At 53.1% G+C, this 18,517-nt stretch overlaps 1 protein-coding gene across 1 annotated transcript in view; it reads left to right on the top strand.

The window, feature by feature from the left end:
* The first annotated feature begins 2,770 nt into the window (after positions 1-2,770).
* Positions 2,771-18,517, top strand: part of LHX4 (LIM homeobox 4) — a 204,199-nt gene continuing 188,452 nt past the window's right edge. The window contains exon 1 of the mRNA XM_069641452.1: positions 2,771-3,387. Within this exon, the coding sequence (XP_069497553.1) occupies positions 3,312-3,387 (76 nt within the window). The 5' untranslated portion in view covers positions 2,771-3,311. The remainder of the gene's footprint in view (positions 3,388-18,517) is intronic.

Here is an 18,517-nt window from a genome sequence, read left to right as displayed (position 1 = left end):
ATTTTCGTGTGACATTGCTTTGAAGGTCCAAAAGGTGCTTAGCTTTTAAACCCAAGAATCTATATTAAAAGTCCATACAGAGCGGAATACCAAACTAGGCCATTTTAAGACAGTCTGCTCATTCCTATGTGATTGTTTGGGCTGGCAATCCGATGACCTGTGTTCGGATCCACCCTTGACATGTAGAAGCCAAACACACTTTCACCCGTTCATGCAATTGATGGAGGCACAACACTTTTTTTTGTTACTTCCATAAAAACACTCCAGCAGTAGGGCGCTCGCCCTCTGAAAAAAAAATTAGGTTCCGTGACCTTCGTGCGCATGTAGTCGACTTGAGCCCTACCTGCCAGAACATGGTTGGTTGCCACCAGGGATTGGGGGGCGGGGGCTCATGAGGGGTCACAATTTGCCTATACACCAGTGGTCTTCAAACTGTGGGGCTAGTCCAACTGGGGTAGGGTGACCAGATGTCCTGGTGTTGTCAGTACCGTCCTGGAATTAGGACCCCTCTCGAGTTTTTTTTAAATTTAAAATACATGTCTCGGTTTTGGGAAAAGGAATGATGGCTGCTGTTGTAATACAACAATTCAAGCTGACATTTTTACATAAACTGTTTTCTAGCATCACCATTGTTAGAAACCCCACGGTAACCGCGAACCGCCAACCTTTTTGTGCATAACCACACTTGCATCTACTGAATGCACCTCTGAGACTGGTTTAAAAAAGAGTGTTCCAAAGCCTGTAACAGGAATCAAAGCAAAAGCTCCTCAAACTGCTAGAGTGAGGTATAATTTCACATCCCTGACGTTAATGTAGAGACGTGCTGGAAATATTTAATGTAATGCATGATCCCATGGGGAGGAGGTGCCATGGAAGGGGGGAAGGTGGGCATGACAGAGGTCACGTTGAATTTGCTTAGGGTGCTAGTCCTACTTTTATGTTTCTAACCTGCCCCGGTTTTTCATTTTCAAAATCTGATCACCCTACACTGGGTGGTCCGAAGGATGGCGGGGAGAAGGGGTGGCACGAGCCTCTTCCAAAAGGGAGTACAGTGACCGCTTTGAATAGAAAATGTAAGCAGATATGGCATATGGGGCGCAGCAGCAATATTTGTACTGGGGGGGGCTGAATACCTCTGCTGTACATGCACAAGACTCGGCGCTTTAAGACCATTAGCATTGCAACAATTAATTGGTTGGGCATTCTAAAGGCATGTATGTTTACAAATGCACACAATATATTTTACGGTAGCCTGGAAGCCTCCTCCTCAAAACTGCTCGCTATGGACATTCCGGGAGACGTGAGGTCTGCTCTGGCCTTTGACCTCAAAATAGAATGCGGCGGGATGGTGAAGGCTAAATTGCAAAATTGCATTATTATGCACAAGTGTGCATAATAGCACACTGCTATTGGCAAGTCTTGGTGAGGGGGCACGGCGGTTAGCAGGAAGCCAACGTTGGATTTCATCGGTAAAAATGAACTAAAAAAACCACAGACATTGAAACGGTTTTCTGTCAAATGCACAATTGTTGCATTGAAGATTTCCGCCGCCCCAAGCCATGGCGCTTCACCCCCTCCACACCCCAACCTTGGGGGCACAGGGGCTATTCTCATTCATTGCCTCTGGGGCCCGGTGCTTTAAATCCGCCAGTGCTGACTGGCCTAGACACTGGGGGGCAGAGGGGTGCGGGGACATAGTGGGCCTCAAGGCCAGAGAGGGGGTGAGGCACATGGGGGCGAGAAGACAGAGAGAGTGGGGCACAGAGAGAGTCGGTGGGGCGTAGTGTAACCGACACACACACAAAGGGCTACGGGAGAGAGACGGGAGGGGGTGGCGGGGAGCTGCTGGGAGGGGCAGGGCGAGGAGAGGCGGCTGTCACATCAGGAGCTGGAATGAAATGACGGGACTCGCAGAGGAAATTAGTAACTTCATTTTCTTCTGCCCAAAGGCCGGGGAAACCCTGGGGGATTTGGCACACGCTGTCCGCCTCGCCAGAGTAAGGGAGGGGGGGGGGCGGGCCTGGCCCTGCGAGCTGCCATGAGGAAGGGATGGGGCACCGGCAGCCACAGGTCGAGGACTGCAGAGCAGGGAGGAGAGGCAGCACCGGCACGTGGGGTGGCGCAGCGCGCGTGTGGGGAGTGGGCCCGTGGAGGCACGCGCAAAACAAGGCGGAAAGCATGAGGAAGGCAGAGGGAAATGCAACTCGAATCCCGAGAAAGGCGGCGTCCCGAGAGGGAGGACGGAGAAACTGAAAGAGAGAGGGCACTAAATATGGAGTGGGCGGCGAAATAAGAGAGGAACGTGACGGGAAATGAATGAAAGACGCGTGCGGGTATGTCCATTCCCAACCTCAAATTAAAGAGATAAATGATAAAAGCAAGGAGACCCTGGTAACAAAGAAAGGGGGAACGGCGAAAAAAAGAGAGGGGGAAACAAAAGAAAAAAAGATAGGTTCCTATGTGCGGCTGACCTCTGCTGACCTTTGTGAATTGCTGGTGGGGAGGTGGGTGACCTCGCGTTGACTGCCCTCGCTAGAGTGGAGGGCGCACTGGTTTTGCGCAAGGTGCATGTGTCCGCCAGCAGAGAGGCCAAGAAGAGCAGGGGAGTAGGCACGCTCTGTCTCGGAGGAGTGGGGGCTGTGCCTACACGTGCATGCGAGACAGGGGAGAGATAGGAGAAATGATGGATAAATGCCTGTGTCCCTGAGAGGGGAGCGAGAAAAGGCAGGGGTTCGGAGGACCGGGGGTGCATCGGAATGGAAGGATGAGAGGGGAGAGCAAGGAAGGGTGGATGGCGGGAGAGAAAGGAGGAAGGGAAAGGTGGTCCATATAAGACGGAAAATAAACCACTTGCTGCTGCATTTAAAGGGCTGCAGAGCGCCATGGCGGGCCACGCCCCGGCCACGCCTCCTGCATGGATTACCTGCCTGTGCCCCCACCCACTCTGTGCAGCGATTGGCCAGGGTGTGGGGCCCACCCTGCGGGCGGTGGCGTCACTCCTCCCCTGCAGTGTGAATGAATCAAAGCTGCACTCAGTGTGGAGCCTCCAGCTGTGGGAGCTGCAGCCTCTTCCTCGGGGGCAGGACCGGCAAGAAACCGACAGCAGCAGGGTCCCTCCACAGCTGGACTGAGCGGGACTGCGCCACAGCTGGACTGACTAGGCCCTGCACAGCTGGGCTGAGCGGGCCCGCGCCACAGCTGTCCTGAGCAGGGCCCCATCACAGCTGGACACTGTTTTTTTATGTTTTGAGAAACAAACCTTTTTTTGTTTTAAGTATATCCATATATTTGTGGCTCGTGAACTCCTCTCGATGATGCAGAACTCGGTTCTGGCCGCAGACGCTCCTGTCAAGGGGCTTCCGGACCTCCTGGGGCTGCCACTACCACGTAAGGCCTTTTCTTCCTACTCATTCATTTGGTGTGGATGGTGCTTGCAGTGCTTGGGCGAGGGGCATGCTGGTTAGGCGGGTGTGTTTGAGCCCCCTGGAGCCAAATCGAGTGGGGTTGGGGAGGTGCAGGGGCTACTCACAACCGGGCAAGCACGAGAGGCCTACTTTAAACCCGCCTCCTCGTAGTACCGAGAAAAGGTCATCCTCAGGCCTCGGGATGGAGTGGGCTCGGCTCCCGACGGTGGCAAGATCGGCCCAGGACAGACAGCCTCCAATCTAAGGAACACGTGGGGTGCACAGACCACAGCGGGGATCCCTCATAGATTAGTCAGCCATGGGACCCCTCAAGGGATTTCAGCGCTCATCATAAAAAGCTCCATGACCAGAAGCTGGCATTGCACCCCAAGAGGCCCCGCTACACACACACAGGCCTGCACTGCCCAAGTGAAAGATTCGGGGGGCGCCGGAATGCTAACATAACAACAGAGGCTGTGTGCGTGTCGCGGCCCATCTCCCTGCGCCCTAAATTCGAGGTCCCCAGGCCCGAGGCGCACTTTGGTATTGGAGCAGAGGATTCTCCGGACAGTGGCATTCTAATCTAGTGCCAGATCAGGGCGCCTGCCCTGGGCGAGGGAAACACAGACCTTGGGATACGGGCATATGGGTCAGGAGGTACCGAAACACTGTGGCCCTGGGATGCAGGAACACCAGGACTGTTTCTCTGGCCCTCTAGGGGTGGGTGTGACCGCAGCACGGGAATGTGCAGGGGTTCGGAGGAGTGACACTGGAGCACCCTATTACTGCCACGCGGGGATGCTGGCACAGATGGGACACTGTGAGGCCAGTACACTCGGGCAGTGGTAAGCAGGAATGCCGGGTCTTGGGGCTTTGGGGTACTGATTAGACTGGCACATAGTGGCACATAGTTACACAAGTGGAGTTAAAGCACACGGATCTATGAACATTGAATGCTAGGAGTCAAGGGTGTCAGTTAGATGCATTGGTACTAGGGGTAATAGGATGTATGAATGCTAGTGCACCTGACTCTGGCTGGCACTAGAATGCTGGCACACGTGTAGGTCTGGCTCGTGCCACGTCAGAGTGCTGTGTGACCACGTCCAGGCTTGAGTCAGGGAGCTTGTGCTAGGGGTCAGCGTCAGCATGTGGGCAGTCTGGTACTCGGATGCTGGGATACGGTCAGGGTGGGGGCCTGTAGGATGCTCCGTTCATCAATGACTGGACTTGGCGGGTCATACTGGGGCGCTGAGGGGCCGTGGCCTTTGTATAACGAGACTCTATCACCCCCACCACCTCCGGGCATATCACTGGGAGCCTAGCATATATGGTAACCTGCCCGATATCATTCTCGAGGGCTCTCCCACTCCTTCGTTTTAGTTGTATTCGGGGACTGGCGGTTTTGCAATTTCCCTTTATAAAGTCAGAGCTGCAAATCCCAGAATGCAAGAGGGGCTCTGGGACTGGGATTTCCAGACACTGAACACCTAGAATACGGGAGCACACAAGGACTATTGGATGACTGCAGTTCTCGCATACTGGTACACTAGAGCTATGGGATACTGGGGCTCCTGCACACTGGCCCTATGGGGCAGTGGAATTCTGGGAAACTGGGGCTCTAGGACACAGGAGGTGTACGATACACGGACTCCAGGGCACTGGGACGATGGGATACTGGGACTCCTGGACACTAGAGATCTTGGATGCCACAACTCCAAGTCACCAGGCCTCAGGGATACCGGGGCGATATAGACCAAGGCGGTGGGCCGACCCTGCTGGTAACAGCCCAACAGCCAAGTTAAAGGCCCGAGCAAAGCTGCTGAGGCCGGCGAGGTGTACATCAGCACCCCTGTAGTTCCCTACGAGGGTGCTAATGGTGTGTATTAAAAAAAAAACATACATTGCTGCGAGGCCCGGTGCCGCTCCGTGGTTCCCAGGTCTGTTTTCAAAGTTGACGACCGTGATGTCATTCACATTGAAAACAGATTTGGATAACCATGGTGCGACGCAGCGCCAGGCCGCTTACCAAGGTAAATTTCTTTTTTGTACAAAAAATAAATGACACACTCTTAGCACCCACGTAGGAAGGCACACAGGTGTTAAGCGGTGAAGGAGGTGGGGAAGGAGGAGCAGGGAAGAGAAGCAGGTGTTGGCTGGCAGCACCCAGGCTGCTTGGATCGCAGGCTTGTATCAGACAATACAGCCCATGTTTTGAGCATCCTGATTGGCCAGCACCCCCTTCTAGGGTGCTAATGGAAGTAAAGGGCATTGGGAATCCGAGACCTGGGGACTGTGGTATTCAAGAACTTGATGATACTGGGACCTGCAACTGAAATGCTCGGATGCTGGGACTTTGGGACACAGGGATCATGTGATACTGTGATGCTGCAATAAGGCGAACTCCCGGAGTTTGGAACACTGGGACTACAGTATTGGTGGACTCTAGAATACTGGAACTCCAGGAGACTGAAATACTGGTACTTCATGTGCATGGGACTCTAGGATTTTGGAATACTCAAAACTCTGGGTGGTTGAGACTCAAGGACTTCTGGGTTTTGGAACTCTTGGGTACTGGGCTTGTCGAATAGGGGGTCTCTAGGACACAGGGTCTCTGGGATACTGGGACTCTGGGGCAGTGAAATTCTGGAGCTCAGGAATACTGGGACACTGGACTTTGAGATACTGGGATTGTGGGATATTGGGCTACTTGGACTCCATGAGCACTGGGTCGCTCGGCTACATGGACACTGGATATTTTGATACTGGAACTCCTGTACACTGGCGGTCTGGGATACACATACTCTGGTATAATGGTGCTCTTGGACATTGGGCCTCTGAGATACTGGGACTCCAGGACACTGGGGCTCTTGAGTAGTGGCCCTGGGGTACTGGGACTCCTTAACATTGTGGCTCTGGGATACTGGGGGCTGCAGGACACTGGGGTGCTGGGAGTACTGGGGTTCCTGGTCACTGAGGTTCTGGGATAACGGGCTGTGCAGCATCGAGGCCCTAGAATACTAGGCTGTAGGACACTGAGGTTCTGGGATAATGCTGCACTTAGAGACTGGGCCTTCTGGATACTGGAGCTCTGTGATACTGAGGTCCATGGAACCCTAGGCTCTTGGATGCTGGGATTCTTGGACACTGGTGGTCTGGGATACAGGAACTCTGGGTTATTGAGATACTCAGACTCCCTGAACACAGGGGCTCACACCTACTGGGGCTCCTGGATACTGGCACTTCGGGGAACTCTAGGCTACTGGGATTCCTTAACATTGGGGCTCTGGGACAATGGAGGCTCCTGGACACTGACTGGAGTTCTGGGGGTACTCGGGCTCCTGGACACTGAGGGACTGGGGTAACGGGGCTGTGGTGCACTGAGGCTCCAGGACACAGCGGTTCTGGGATAATTGTGCGCATAGAGACTGGGGCTCCTGGGCACTGGGGTTCTGGGATACTACTGCGGCTCCTATAACCCTAAGCTCTGGGATAGTAGTGTTCCTGGGGCCTGGGGCTCTGGGATACTGAAATGCCAGGCCACAGATGCTCTGGGATCTGAGTGCCTTGGCCCTGCAGAGCGAGTCCTGCGCCGCAGTGGGTACGGTATTTTGGTAGACGCTCTCTGCCCCCTACCTCATTTCAGCGTGAGTACCTCGAGCCAGGGAAGAACTCCTGGTGTGAGTATCTCCCGCAGAGCACCGCTAGGTTCTGGGCCATGCGTGCAGGTTGGGAAATGGTTCGGTCCTCGCCATGTCAATGCATTGTTTGTGTGGGTGTTAAGATCTGTCAACACACTGATCGCCAGGTCGCAGACACGGTGGTCGACGAGAGAGTGTAATAATCAGCCCGGGGTTTCAAATAATTTTACAGTGCGCCCCGATGGAAGAAAACGCGCAAAGTAGTTAATTTCCCCCCCGAACATGTTTATGTATTTCTGGGTCGGTCGGGGGGCATTGGGCTGTCACGGTTTCGTTTCTTCCCTCCCATAAAACCAACGCCTGGTTTTCGGTGCGTCCCGAATTATATCGATTTAATTCTCGAGTCCCAATTTCTGATCTGAGGAATTGTTGAAAAAAGATAAGAAACCCATAACAGTGAGTAAACAACACGGTGCATTGTACATTTCATTTGAAAAGCACGTTGTTGAATTTTCCGTTTTTTAAAGAAAAAAAAAAAACAGCAAGATATTTCGGAATTGAAGCGAGGTCGGGAAGCAGTCGCGCGACACTCGGGGCTCGCATTCCAACCGGCCCTGCGGTGACATGTCTCTGGGATGCTTGGCTTTTATTGCTGGGCACGAGCGCAGTTTTCGAAATCTGCGCCCTGTCGTTGTTTTTAATGTATCGCTATATGTTCTTCTGTATTTGCTTAGTCTTATTGTGTAACGTTCTAACCGGGAACGTGTGTTGTTCCATTAATGGCACGGGTTTCCCGAGGAAGCATTGCTGCGTTTTCGTCGTTTTTAATCGGCGTTGTTATGATGTTTTCTCGGTTGCCGATATTTGAATAGTTGTCGATGTTCCTGTTTTCGTTGTTAATGATATTCGTAGTATCCTGGTGAGCAGTATAGGGAGGTTTTGCAGGTGCGCTTTTTTTGAGGGCAGGGGCACTCCCGGCTCGGGTCTCGTGGACATAGCCCCCCGCCCCCCTCCTCTCCCTCCGGGTTTCCCCTTCTCGTGGCTGTTATTGCCACTTTTCGATGTCTGGGTATTTTCCCTCGCCCTCTCTTTGCACTGGGTTGCCACTGGTCGTTTTTCCTCGTCGTTTGGTAAAGCCGAGAGAGAGGGACAGAGCCGTTTATCTGCCACAGTCGCTTAGAGAGGTGCAGCGGCCTGTGTGCCCGAGCGCTCACAAGTGGGTTTGGGAGGGTGGGGGTTCATACGGGGTACCGGTCCCTCAGGTCTCTGATAGTCACATTTAAAGGCTGACAATCCCAGAAGCATTGCGTGGCCCGAGCGTATGAACCTATACTCCCGAATTGGCCTGTTTTTACTCCCGTATTCCAAGGGCCTGGAGTCTCCCGCTTCCTGCGCCACAAACGCACGTTCCGTGCAGCCATGTACGCATCCGCACGGCGTGTGCGGTGCATGTTTCGCATATCTGTGCACCCTTTTTATCAACGAATACATTTACACACGTACAGCCATCATGTAACGCACATACGAATATCCACGAATCGCAAGCACCAGAGTCTAAGTGCGTCCGTGTACACATTCAGCGCGGCCCCTTTCTGCTGAGATGAAAATCACGTTGAATTTATAAAAACCTGCTAAAAATAGCACACACCGGAAGTAGAAAGCTCTGGACGCCCTTTCCACATATGTTTCCCCACCGTTTACGGTGCATGGGCTGGGGGAGGGTTGGGAGGTTACGTATTAAATGAATTCATCGGAAGCGTCGTCTGTCATGCCACATGCGCATTTATCAACACAGCAATAAATCAACAGGTGTGTGCATACACCATTACAATCACATTTATCGAAATGTGCATTTTGGAATGTGTACTCATAGTTATATATAGTTACACTAACACGCGTGTTGCTCCAACTTCGCAGGCGTATAATGTAAATACAGGCGTGCGGCTGATATCAACCGTGCACCTAAAAATTCACCTTTTTTAATGTATATCCAACATTCCTCAAAAAAAGGCCTCGTTCTTGAGATTCGGCATGTTGGGGGGTTTATAGATCAGGGTTAGTGAAGATATTTGCGGGTGGGAAATGGGGGGGGTGCTCTTTTTTCGGTGTATTCTTGGCCACCCATGGCGAACAGGCATGACCACGATGAGCACCACACATGCACCAAACGATAAAATTACGTGTACAGGAAAGTTCCTTTCAACTGATGCGCATTGTTAAACAACGATACATGTACACGATTTTGTTGTATATATATATGTCTGCTTGTATACACCGTGTGTAATGCTGGTAAATACTCGTGTAGCGGAAAGGTATGCGTGTTTACTTCTTAATTGTTTGTGTTTGCTACTGTGGATTCATATGTACACGTAAACATTTACGTACTTGTAACCCGAGCACACGCCTTTGTACACACGAGTATGGGTTTTGTGCCTGCACATAGATATGCATGCACAGAGATTTTTTTGTTTGCTTACATAGCGGCTCGGTTCACCTGTTTCTGTGATGTGTGCGCACGTGTGTGCACAGAGAGGGCTTTGTAAATATACGCGTGGCAGTTTCTTTCGGGTATGCCTTTTCCAAGCAGTATTGGCATCCCATCGGTAGCAATCGGTCGCACGTGTACATGAAGGTTGAGTGGACCTGCCCTGGGCAGGGGGGCTTTGCCTACTGTAAATGGCGGCCCCTCATTGCACACGCAGTCCCCAGAATACTCGGAGGGGCTCTGCCAGCACACGCGCCGGCGGGGAATGGTCTATACTGCGCCGGCCTCAGTGCCCCCTAGAAGGCATTATAAGCATAGACTACACCTCCTCGCTGTTTCCCTCAAGAATGGGCTCTGTGCTTTGCATGGGGCGCAGACCCTCATACACCTCCACCAGGCACACACTCTGTTCCCTCACAAGCTGCGCTCCACGCCCTCAGGGCCCCTTCATGAAACACACTATACTGCGCAGCTCCTCCATACCCAGGCCCCTAACGCGTTCTGTAGTGTCAATGGATGACACCTGCTCTCTAGAAGGCACAAAGAAAACCTACATTTGGGGGGGCTAACCCTTCAAATGTTGGGAGTGGCGCTAACTTCACAGGTGGTGGAGGAGGGGCAAATTTATCTGTCTGGGGGCATCTAACTTATTTATGCATTCTAATGACACTATTCTAGTGCAACTTCAATGTTACAAGCAGTTAACTCTCTCTGTTAAGTCTTAAAGCACCCACTTAAAGACTGCTGTGGGAATGAGCGGTTGCCTGTCCCCCCTCTACCCTTCCAATCTCTCCCCTGGCATGCACGTACAAACCCCACATCACCATTTCAATTGCCTAAAACTGTATGCACATGAATGCAGGTGCTAGCAATTGCAGGGCCTTTGTTCACTGTGAAGCACAGGCGCGGTTTAACATCTGTGTCCTGTTCTGTCCGGCCATGTCCGGCCACTGATCTTTAGGTCAGCCAGGTCGAGCCAACATAGCCCAACATTTCAGGGGTGGGGGGGGGGGCTGAAGCCCGATGAGCTCAATTGTGTTTTGCGCCACTGCTCATAGCTCACGTATCCTGTGCATTGCCTTAATGCAGCCCCTGGGAGAGCCCCCGAGTGTCCATCCCGGAGTATGGCGACTGCGGTGTCCCCGTTCCCTTCCACTGTACGGCACTGCACACTGGTCCTGTCGCCCTGCTCTTGAGTGCATCCCACCCGCACGTGGCCGCTTCACTGTGCACGGGTGCATCCGCTCCGGCGTGGCCCCTCCTCGCTCCATGCTGTGCATGCGGTTGGGCCTTCTCGTGCTCCGTGGCATTCGAGTACCCAAGTTCCAGAGTTTTAGCCAGCTACATGTGGAATTCGGTGACATGTAGTTCGGCGGTTCATCTTATGAGACATGGCGAGAGGCTGGGGTTGACCTTAATTAATAGGGTCAGTTGACCGTAATGCGTGCTCACCGTGCCAACCTGTGAATATCGGGGAGCGCCCAAGAGTCCTGCTCCACTTACAAGGCGCTTTATTCTTTTCATGCTGTACAGCTTCAATATAAATCGACTCCCTGCTCATGGATGGGGGCCGACTCTGATTTTCGCTAAGGGACTCCGACAAAACGAGAGCAACTGTGTTGGTGGATGCGCGCACCTGCGCATGTTACGCAACCCTGCAACATCAAATCCGTGATTTAGAACTTTGCGTTAACTACTGGTCAATTGATGGGCAGAGTGGAGGGGGTTCGGACAGCCTTTGCAAACCCCCTACCTACTGTGGTACCAAGAGAGCACACCCTAGGGGCAAGCACCTGGGCGACTCGGGATGTGGAAATTCACCAGCCGGCTATTGCCGGCTGGTGTGAAGTCCGGTACAGGCCAGAAAGCCCCTGAAAGGCTGAGAGGGCTGGGGCAGAGACGGTCACAAGTGAAGTGCACAAATTCTGGCCTGTCAGTCCTTAAACCTATATGTGCTCGTGAAAAAGGATAATATCCGTTAAAAGAACATTCCTCTATGACATGGACGCGCAGCATTGCCAACTTCTAAAACATGTTTTCAAATGCTTAGATGAGAAAGAGAGAGAGGACTGTCATTTGTAACCATTAACGTCTTAAGTGATGGAATGGATTTCGGCAAATTCCTGAGCTCTTACAAGAAATGAGTTTGCAAGTGTTTTCAGCTGGCCGTGCCTTGCGCCGAGAGGGGGGGCGGGGGGGGGGGGTTGACCCCGCTGCCTCGCTATACTCGGTGCCTATGTGTGCATGCGTTAGGGCCTTCTGATCTCTAAGGGGGTCTATATTATGCATGCGAGGCAGCCCTTCAGGGCCGCACACCCGTCTGAGGCTCTCTATACTGGACATGGGAGGCAACCAATAGCCCCAGTATCCCACCCCCTTCAGAGGCACTCCATGCTCTGCATAGGAGGCAGCCCCAGTATCCCACCCCCTTCAGAGGCACTCCATGCTGTGCATAGGAGGCAGCCCCAGTATCCCACGCCCTTCAGAGGCACTCCATGCTGTGCATAGGAGGCAGCCCCAGTATCCCACGCCCTTCAGAGGCACTCCATGCTGTGCATAGGAGGCAGCCCCAGTATCCCACCCCCTTCAGAGGCACTCCATGCTGTGCATAGGAGGCAGCCCCAGTATCCCACGCCCTTCAGAGGCACTCCATGCTGTGCATAGGAGGCAGCCCCAGTATCCCACCCCCTTCAGAGGCACTTCATGCTGTGCATAGGGGGCAGCCCCAGTATCCCACCCCCTTCAGAGGCACTCCATGCTGTGCATAGGGGGCAGCCCCAGTATCCCACCCCTTCAGAGGCACTCCATGCTGTGCATAGGAGGCAGCCCCAGTATCCCACCCCCTTCAGAGGCACTCCATGCTCTGCATAGGAGGCAGCCCCAGTATCCCACCCCCTTCAGAGGCACTCCATGCTGTGCATAGGAGGCAGCCCCAGTATCCCACCCCCTTCAGAGGCACTCCATGCTGTGCATAGGAGGCAGCCCCAGTATCCCACGCCCTTCAGAGGCACTCCATGCTGTGCATAGGGGGCAGCCCCAGTATCCCACCCCCTTCAGAGGCACTCCATGCTGTGCATAGGGGGCAGCCCCAGTATCCCACCTCCTTCAGAGGCACTCCATGCTGTGCATAGGGGGCAGCCCCAGTATCCCACCCCCTTCAGAGGCACTCCATGCTGTGCATAGGGGGCAGCCCCAGTATCCCACCCCCTTCAGAGGCACTCCATGCTGTGCATAGGGGGCAGCCCCAGTATCCCACCCCCTTCAGAGGCACTCCATGCTGTGCATAGGGGGCAGCCCCAGTATCCCACCCCTTCAGAGGCACTCCATGCTGTGCATAGGAGGCAGCCCCAGTATCCCACCCCCTTCAGAGGCACTCCATGCTCTGCATAGGAGGCAGCCCCAGTATCCCACCCCCTTCAGAGGCACTCCATGCTGTGCATAGGAGGCAGCCCCAGTATCCCACCCCCTTCAGAGGCACTCCATGCTGTGCATAGGAGGCAGCCCCAGTATCCCACGCCCTTCAGAGGCACTCCATGCTGTGCATAGGAGGCAGCCCCAGTATCCCACGCCCTTCAGAGGCACTCCATGCTGTGCATAGGGGGCAGCCCCAGTATCCCACCCCCTTCAGAGGCACTCCATGCTGTGCATAGGAGGCAGCCCCAGTATCCCACCTCCTTCAGAGGCACTCCATGCTGTGCATAGGGGGCAGCCCCAGTATCCCACCCCCTTCAGAGGCACTCCATGCTGTGCATAGGGGGCAGCCCCAGTATCCCACCCCCTTCAGAGGCACTCCATGCTGTGCATAGGGGGCAGCCCCAGTATCCCACCCCCTTCAGAGGCACTCCATGCTGTGCATAGGGGGCAGCCCCAGTATCCCACCCCCTTCAGAGGCACTCCATGCTGTGCATAGGGGGCAGCCCCAGTATCCCACCCCCTTCAGAGGCACTCCATGCTGTGCATAGGAGGCAGCCCCAGTATCCCACCCCCTTCAGAGGCACTCCATGCTGTGCATAGGGGGCAGCCCCAGTATCCCACCCCCTTCAGAGGCACTCCATGCTGTGCATAGGGGGCAGCCCCAGTATCCCACCCCCTTCAGAGGCACTCCATGCTGTGCATAGGGGGCAGCCCCAGTATCCCACCCCCTTCAGAGGCACTCCATGCTGTGCATAGGAGGCAGCCCCAGTATCCCACCCCCTTCAGAGGCACTCCATGCTGTGCATAGGAGGCAGCCCCAGTATCCCACGCCCTTCAGAGGCACTCCATGCTGTGCATAGGAGGCAGCCCCAGTATCCCACGCCCTTCAGAGGTGTTCTGTGCTTTTCATGGAAAGGCACTCTATCCTCTGCATGGATGGATCAACTCGGGGCCCTTCCCCCTCCGGAAATGCTCCACACTGCATAGGAGGCACACACTGAGTGTTCCCTCTCTCTTCAATAGCGCCCTCTATGGTTCAGGTAAGGCAGTCCTTGAGTGCTTCTTTCCCTTCAGAGGCATTCTATACTGTGCGTGGATGCAGAACCTCAGTGCCCGCAACCTTCTGAGGTGCTCTATCCATCCCACTCCATTCAAAGGCACGTCATACTGTGCATAGCAGGCAGACCCTCAGCCTCCCGCTGCCATCAGAGGTGTTCTGTACTATACATGAGAGGCACCCCTGCAGCACCCCATCCCCTTCCAAAACATGCCATTCTGTGCATAGGAGGCAGACCCTCAGTTCCCTTCAGAGTGCGTCTATACTGTTTATAGGAGGCAGACCCCCAGTTCCCTTCACAGTGTGTCTATACTGTGCATAGGAGGCAGAACCCCAGTTCCCTTCAGAATGTGTCTATACTGTGCATAGGAGGCAGAACCCCAGTTCCCTTCAGAGTGTGTCTATACTGTGCATAGGAGGCAGAACCCCAGTTCCCTTCAGAGTGCCATACTGTACATTGGAGGAAGTCTATAGTGTGCATAGGAGGCAGACCCCCAGTTCCCTTCACAGTGTGTCTATACTGTGCATAGGAGGCAGACCCTCAGTTCCCTTCAGAGTGCGTCTATACTGTGCATAGGAGGCAGACCCCCAGTTCCCTTCATAGTGTGTCTATACTGTGCATAGGAGGCAGAACCCCAGTTCCCTTCAGAATGTGTCTGTACTGTGCATAGGAAGCAGACACCCAGTTCCCTTCAGAGTGCCATACTGTACATGGGAGGAAGTCTATAGTGTGCATAGGAGGCAGACACACAGTTCCCTTCAGAGTGCGTCTATACTGTGCATAGGAGGCAGACCCTCAGTTTCCTTCAGAGTGCCATACTGTACATGGGAGGAAGTCTATAGTGTGCATAGGAGGCAGACACACAGTTCCCTTCAGAGTGCGTCTATACTGTGCTTAGGAGGCAGACCCTCAGTTCCCTTCAGAGTGCCATACTGTACATGGGAGGAAGTCTATAGTGTGCATAGGAGGCAGACACACAGTTCCCTTCAGAGTGCGTCTATACTGTGCATAGGAGGCAGACCCTCAGTTCCCTTCAGAGTGCCATACTGTACATGGGAGGAAGTCTATAGTGTGCATAGGAGGCAGACCCTCAGTTTCCTTCAGAGTGCGTCTATACTGTGCATAGGAGGCAGAACCCCAGTTCCCTTCAGAGTGTGTCTATACTGTGCATAGGAGGCAGACCCTCAGTTCCCTTCAGAGTGCCATACTGTACATGGGAGGAAGTCTATAGTGTGCATAGGAGGCAGACACACAGTTCCCTTCAGAGTGCCATATTGTACATGGGAGGAAGTCTATAGTGTGCATAGGAGGCAGACCCTCAGTTTCCTTCAGAGTGCGTCTATACTGTGCATAGGAGGCAGGAACTCAGGGCTCCTCTGCCTTTAGAGCTGCTTTATGATGTGCATAGAAGGCAGAGACTGAATGTCCATAAGAGGCAGACACTGAGGGTCCTCCTCTCTTCAGTAGCGCCCTCTATTGTTCTTATAAGGCAGCGCCTCAGTGCCCCGCTCCCTCCTGAGGTCCTCTATACTGTGCAATGAGGCAGCTCCTCAGTGCCCCACTCCCATACTGTGCATAAGAAGCAGCCTGTATTATCGCATCCCTTCAAAGGCATATCCCCTCAATGCTCTGCTCCCTTCGAAGGCTCTCTATACCGTGCATGGAAGCAGGAACTCCGGCTCAGGCCCCGCACTCTTTAGAGGCCCTGTATACTGTCCATAGGGGTTAGACCCTTAGGGTCCTTCTTCTTTTAGATGTGCTCTATACTGTGCATCGGAGGCAGACACTGAGTGTCCGTAGGCAGGAAGGCACTGAAGGCCTTCCTCTCTTTAGTAGCGCTCTCTATTGTGCATAGGAGGCAGACCCTCAGAGCCCGCTCTGTTCATAGGGGAAGCGCCTCAGTGTTCACTCCCATAATGCAACGCTATCCACTTTGCAAATGTCCTATGGGTTGCCCAGCACCCCATGTTATCAACCCCTGCTCTCTCTACCCAATGCCTTTTTGTACTCAAGGTACAGCCAGCACTGGTCAATGGGCGCTTGCCGGGTCCGAGAACCGGCATAAGATGTCTGTGCTCTTTTGTCCAGCTGTCATTTGCAGATCTGCAGATCATATTTGCTTAGCCTGTGTTCTTCCTTCTGGTCTGAAAGGGACACCCATAGGAATCAATATGATATGATAAGTTATTTATAACGCGCTTAATACCCAGAGGTTTCTAAGAGCTGACCTGGGGATCGAACCTGTGTTGCTCCGTGTCGTCTTGCTTCTAAGGCGAGCACGTTGCCCCTGAGCTATTGTCCCGAGACAATGGGACATGAATATCACTGGGGCAGGGGCCATCACTGTTGAAAGCAGGCTTTCTACATGCTGGGCACAGCACTGTTTTCCAAATGTGCATTTTACACTTTCATAGAAAAAAAGTAATTTCCAAACTCAAAAATGCTGCTTAAGCTTGCATTCGCTAGTTCACTAGTTTTCTTTGAAATGTGTTTTTTTTGTTGTTGTTTGGACTACCACACAAATACTGTGTAATTTGTGTGCCCCTTCCTTTGTGTTTTATCACAGGTTATATTTATAAAGATGTTGTATGCTGTTGTACTGACAGCAGTTGTTAGAAATTAAACTCTGGGTTCATGGGTGCCAACTTTTGATTTTCACTACAGGGGCAGAGACACCCCGACCTATGCCCTGAATATAAGCAAGCAAGCAGCCCAACCCATGCTCTGGCCACACACATTTTATAGCACTTGTTTTTTTTTCTCTTCTAAATAACAAATTGAAAAAACTCATACGATTAACAACCAGTTTTGAATAAATAATATCTCAGCAACAGTCACTCAACCTGCTGAGCTACCCTGGTGCCTTCTACTGTAGAGCATGTCTTTGGATCCCTTAATGTACTAAAAATCACTGCATTACCAACAGTATTTTGGGTGCACCGCTGCCATGGAAGTGATTTAAAGTATAATTGATGTACAGTGTGGAGTTTGGAAAGAAGCAACAGAAAAGAAATTGCACAATTTAAAAAAGATATCATTTTGAAAATTTGCTTTGAGCAGAGTCCAACTGCCAGCTCTGCCCCCTTGGAACCCTGCCCCCTCCTCCAAACTCGACCCCAGCCCTTGTGGGATCCCCTTTCAATTGTATCCATTTCCACCAGTGGGTACAGCTTCTGTGCCCCCCTACAGGACTCTCTATATATGGGATGCTGCCCCCTGGCGTGGCCCATAAGCACTACACACTAACGTGCTCCATGCGCCCGACACCCCCCTCCCCCCCTGCCCCCCTCATATGTCGGCTTCGCTAGTGGGAACCACCTCCCCCTCCCGTCCCGCGGGTCTCCGCGCGCGGCCCTCTGCCACGGAGGGATGATTAATGGCGCACCCCATTACTCAGCACCGCGGGAGGGATGCTGGAGTCTAGATCACCTCAAAGGCAGAGCCCACAGCTCCAGCTCGCCTGCTGTGCAGGAACGGGGTGGCCTTGGCTTAGCAAACCCACTTCACACCCTCCCAAATAATGGCCTTTCCCGCCCGAGTCCGCGGACTTGCGCGCGCGTCCCCTCCATCTATTTCCTTCTACTGTTGTTCGAAGTCGATCGCCTTTTTCTTTCCTTTTTGTCGTTTTTGCCCTGTCTATGTCTCTCTATCGGATTGTTCTTTCATCCTTTGCTTTTTCATTCCATGTTTCGATCTTTATTACCTTTGTTAAATGTTTTTTTTTGTTGCTCCCTAGCTTCTCTTTCTAACCTTCTTTGGTCTCACTTTTCTTTCTGCCTTTCTTAGCTTTTTCCTTCTTTCTTTTTTCGATCTTTCTTACTTGTGCTTCCCGTTCTTTTCCCCCAGGGACCCTGCTGCCAGTCTGCGCCTGCTTGCTTGCACCCTGTGGGCTGCCCACCTACCTGAGCGCACCGTGCCTGGGTCCTGCCTTCACACTGATCGCTCGTTGCACCCAGACTTCTGCAGCCACCCTCTCTTATTTCGTGTCTCCCTCCCTGGCGTCCCCCGTGTCATCATTCTCCGCGCGTGCCCGCGCTTCCCGTTTAGTTATTTCCCATTCCCCTTGCATGATTGCATCTTCCCCTCTTTTTCTTCATTGCATTTGTTTCACTTGGTTAATTTCCAGACTTTCTTTCCCCGAGCCTGATTATTTAATGTCGCGGGTTTCCTGTCACTTACTGTCTGTATTTCTAACTTTCTTTTCTCGCTCTGCTTCGCCGCGTGTCCTGCGCTTGTTTCCATCCTGTCTGCGGCCTAGCATGATAGCACGGACGCTCGGTCCTGCCTCTTGCTGCCAGTGGCCGATAAGTAACCCCCCTGCCCTGCCCTGGCCTTCACCTTGCCCGTCTGCCCGGGCTCCCACCGCTGCGGGTGTTACATCGTGCCCAATACCACGCCCTCCCCGCCCCCTACGCACGCAGGGGCAAAGACCTCGCAACAGCCGAAACTCCATTATATATCAAGCTCCCGATTCCAGTGTTCTCGCTTTTCCCGTTTAATTATCTTCACATTTCTTCA

Source organism: Ambystoma mexicanum, chromosome 1q, assembly GCF_040938575.1.
Source record: "Ambystoma mexicanum isolate Mex_15411 chromosome 1q, UKY_AmexF1_1, whole genome shotgun sequence".
In the NCBI taxonomy this organism is placed as follows: Eukaryota; Metazoa; Chordata; class Amphibia; order Caudata; family Ambystomatidae; genus Ambystoma; species Ambystoma mexicanum.
The sequence above is the reverse complement of the archived record's forward strand: the minus strand, read 5'-3'. Positions and strand labels throughout refer to the sequence as shown.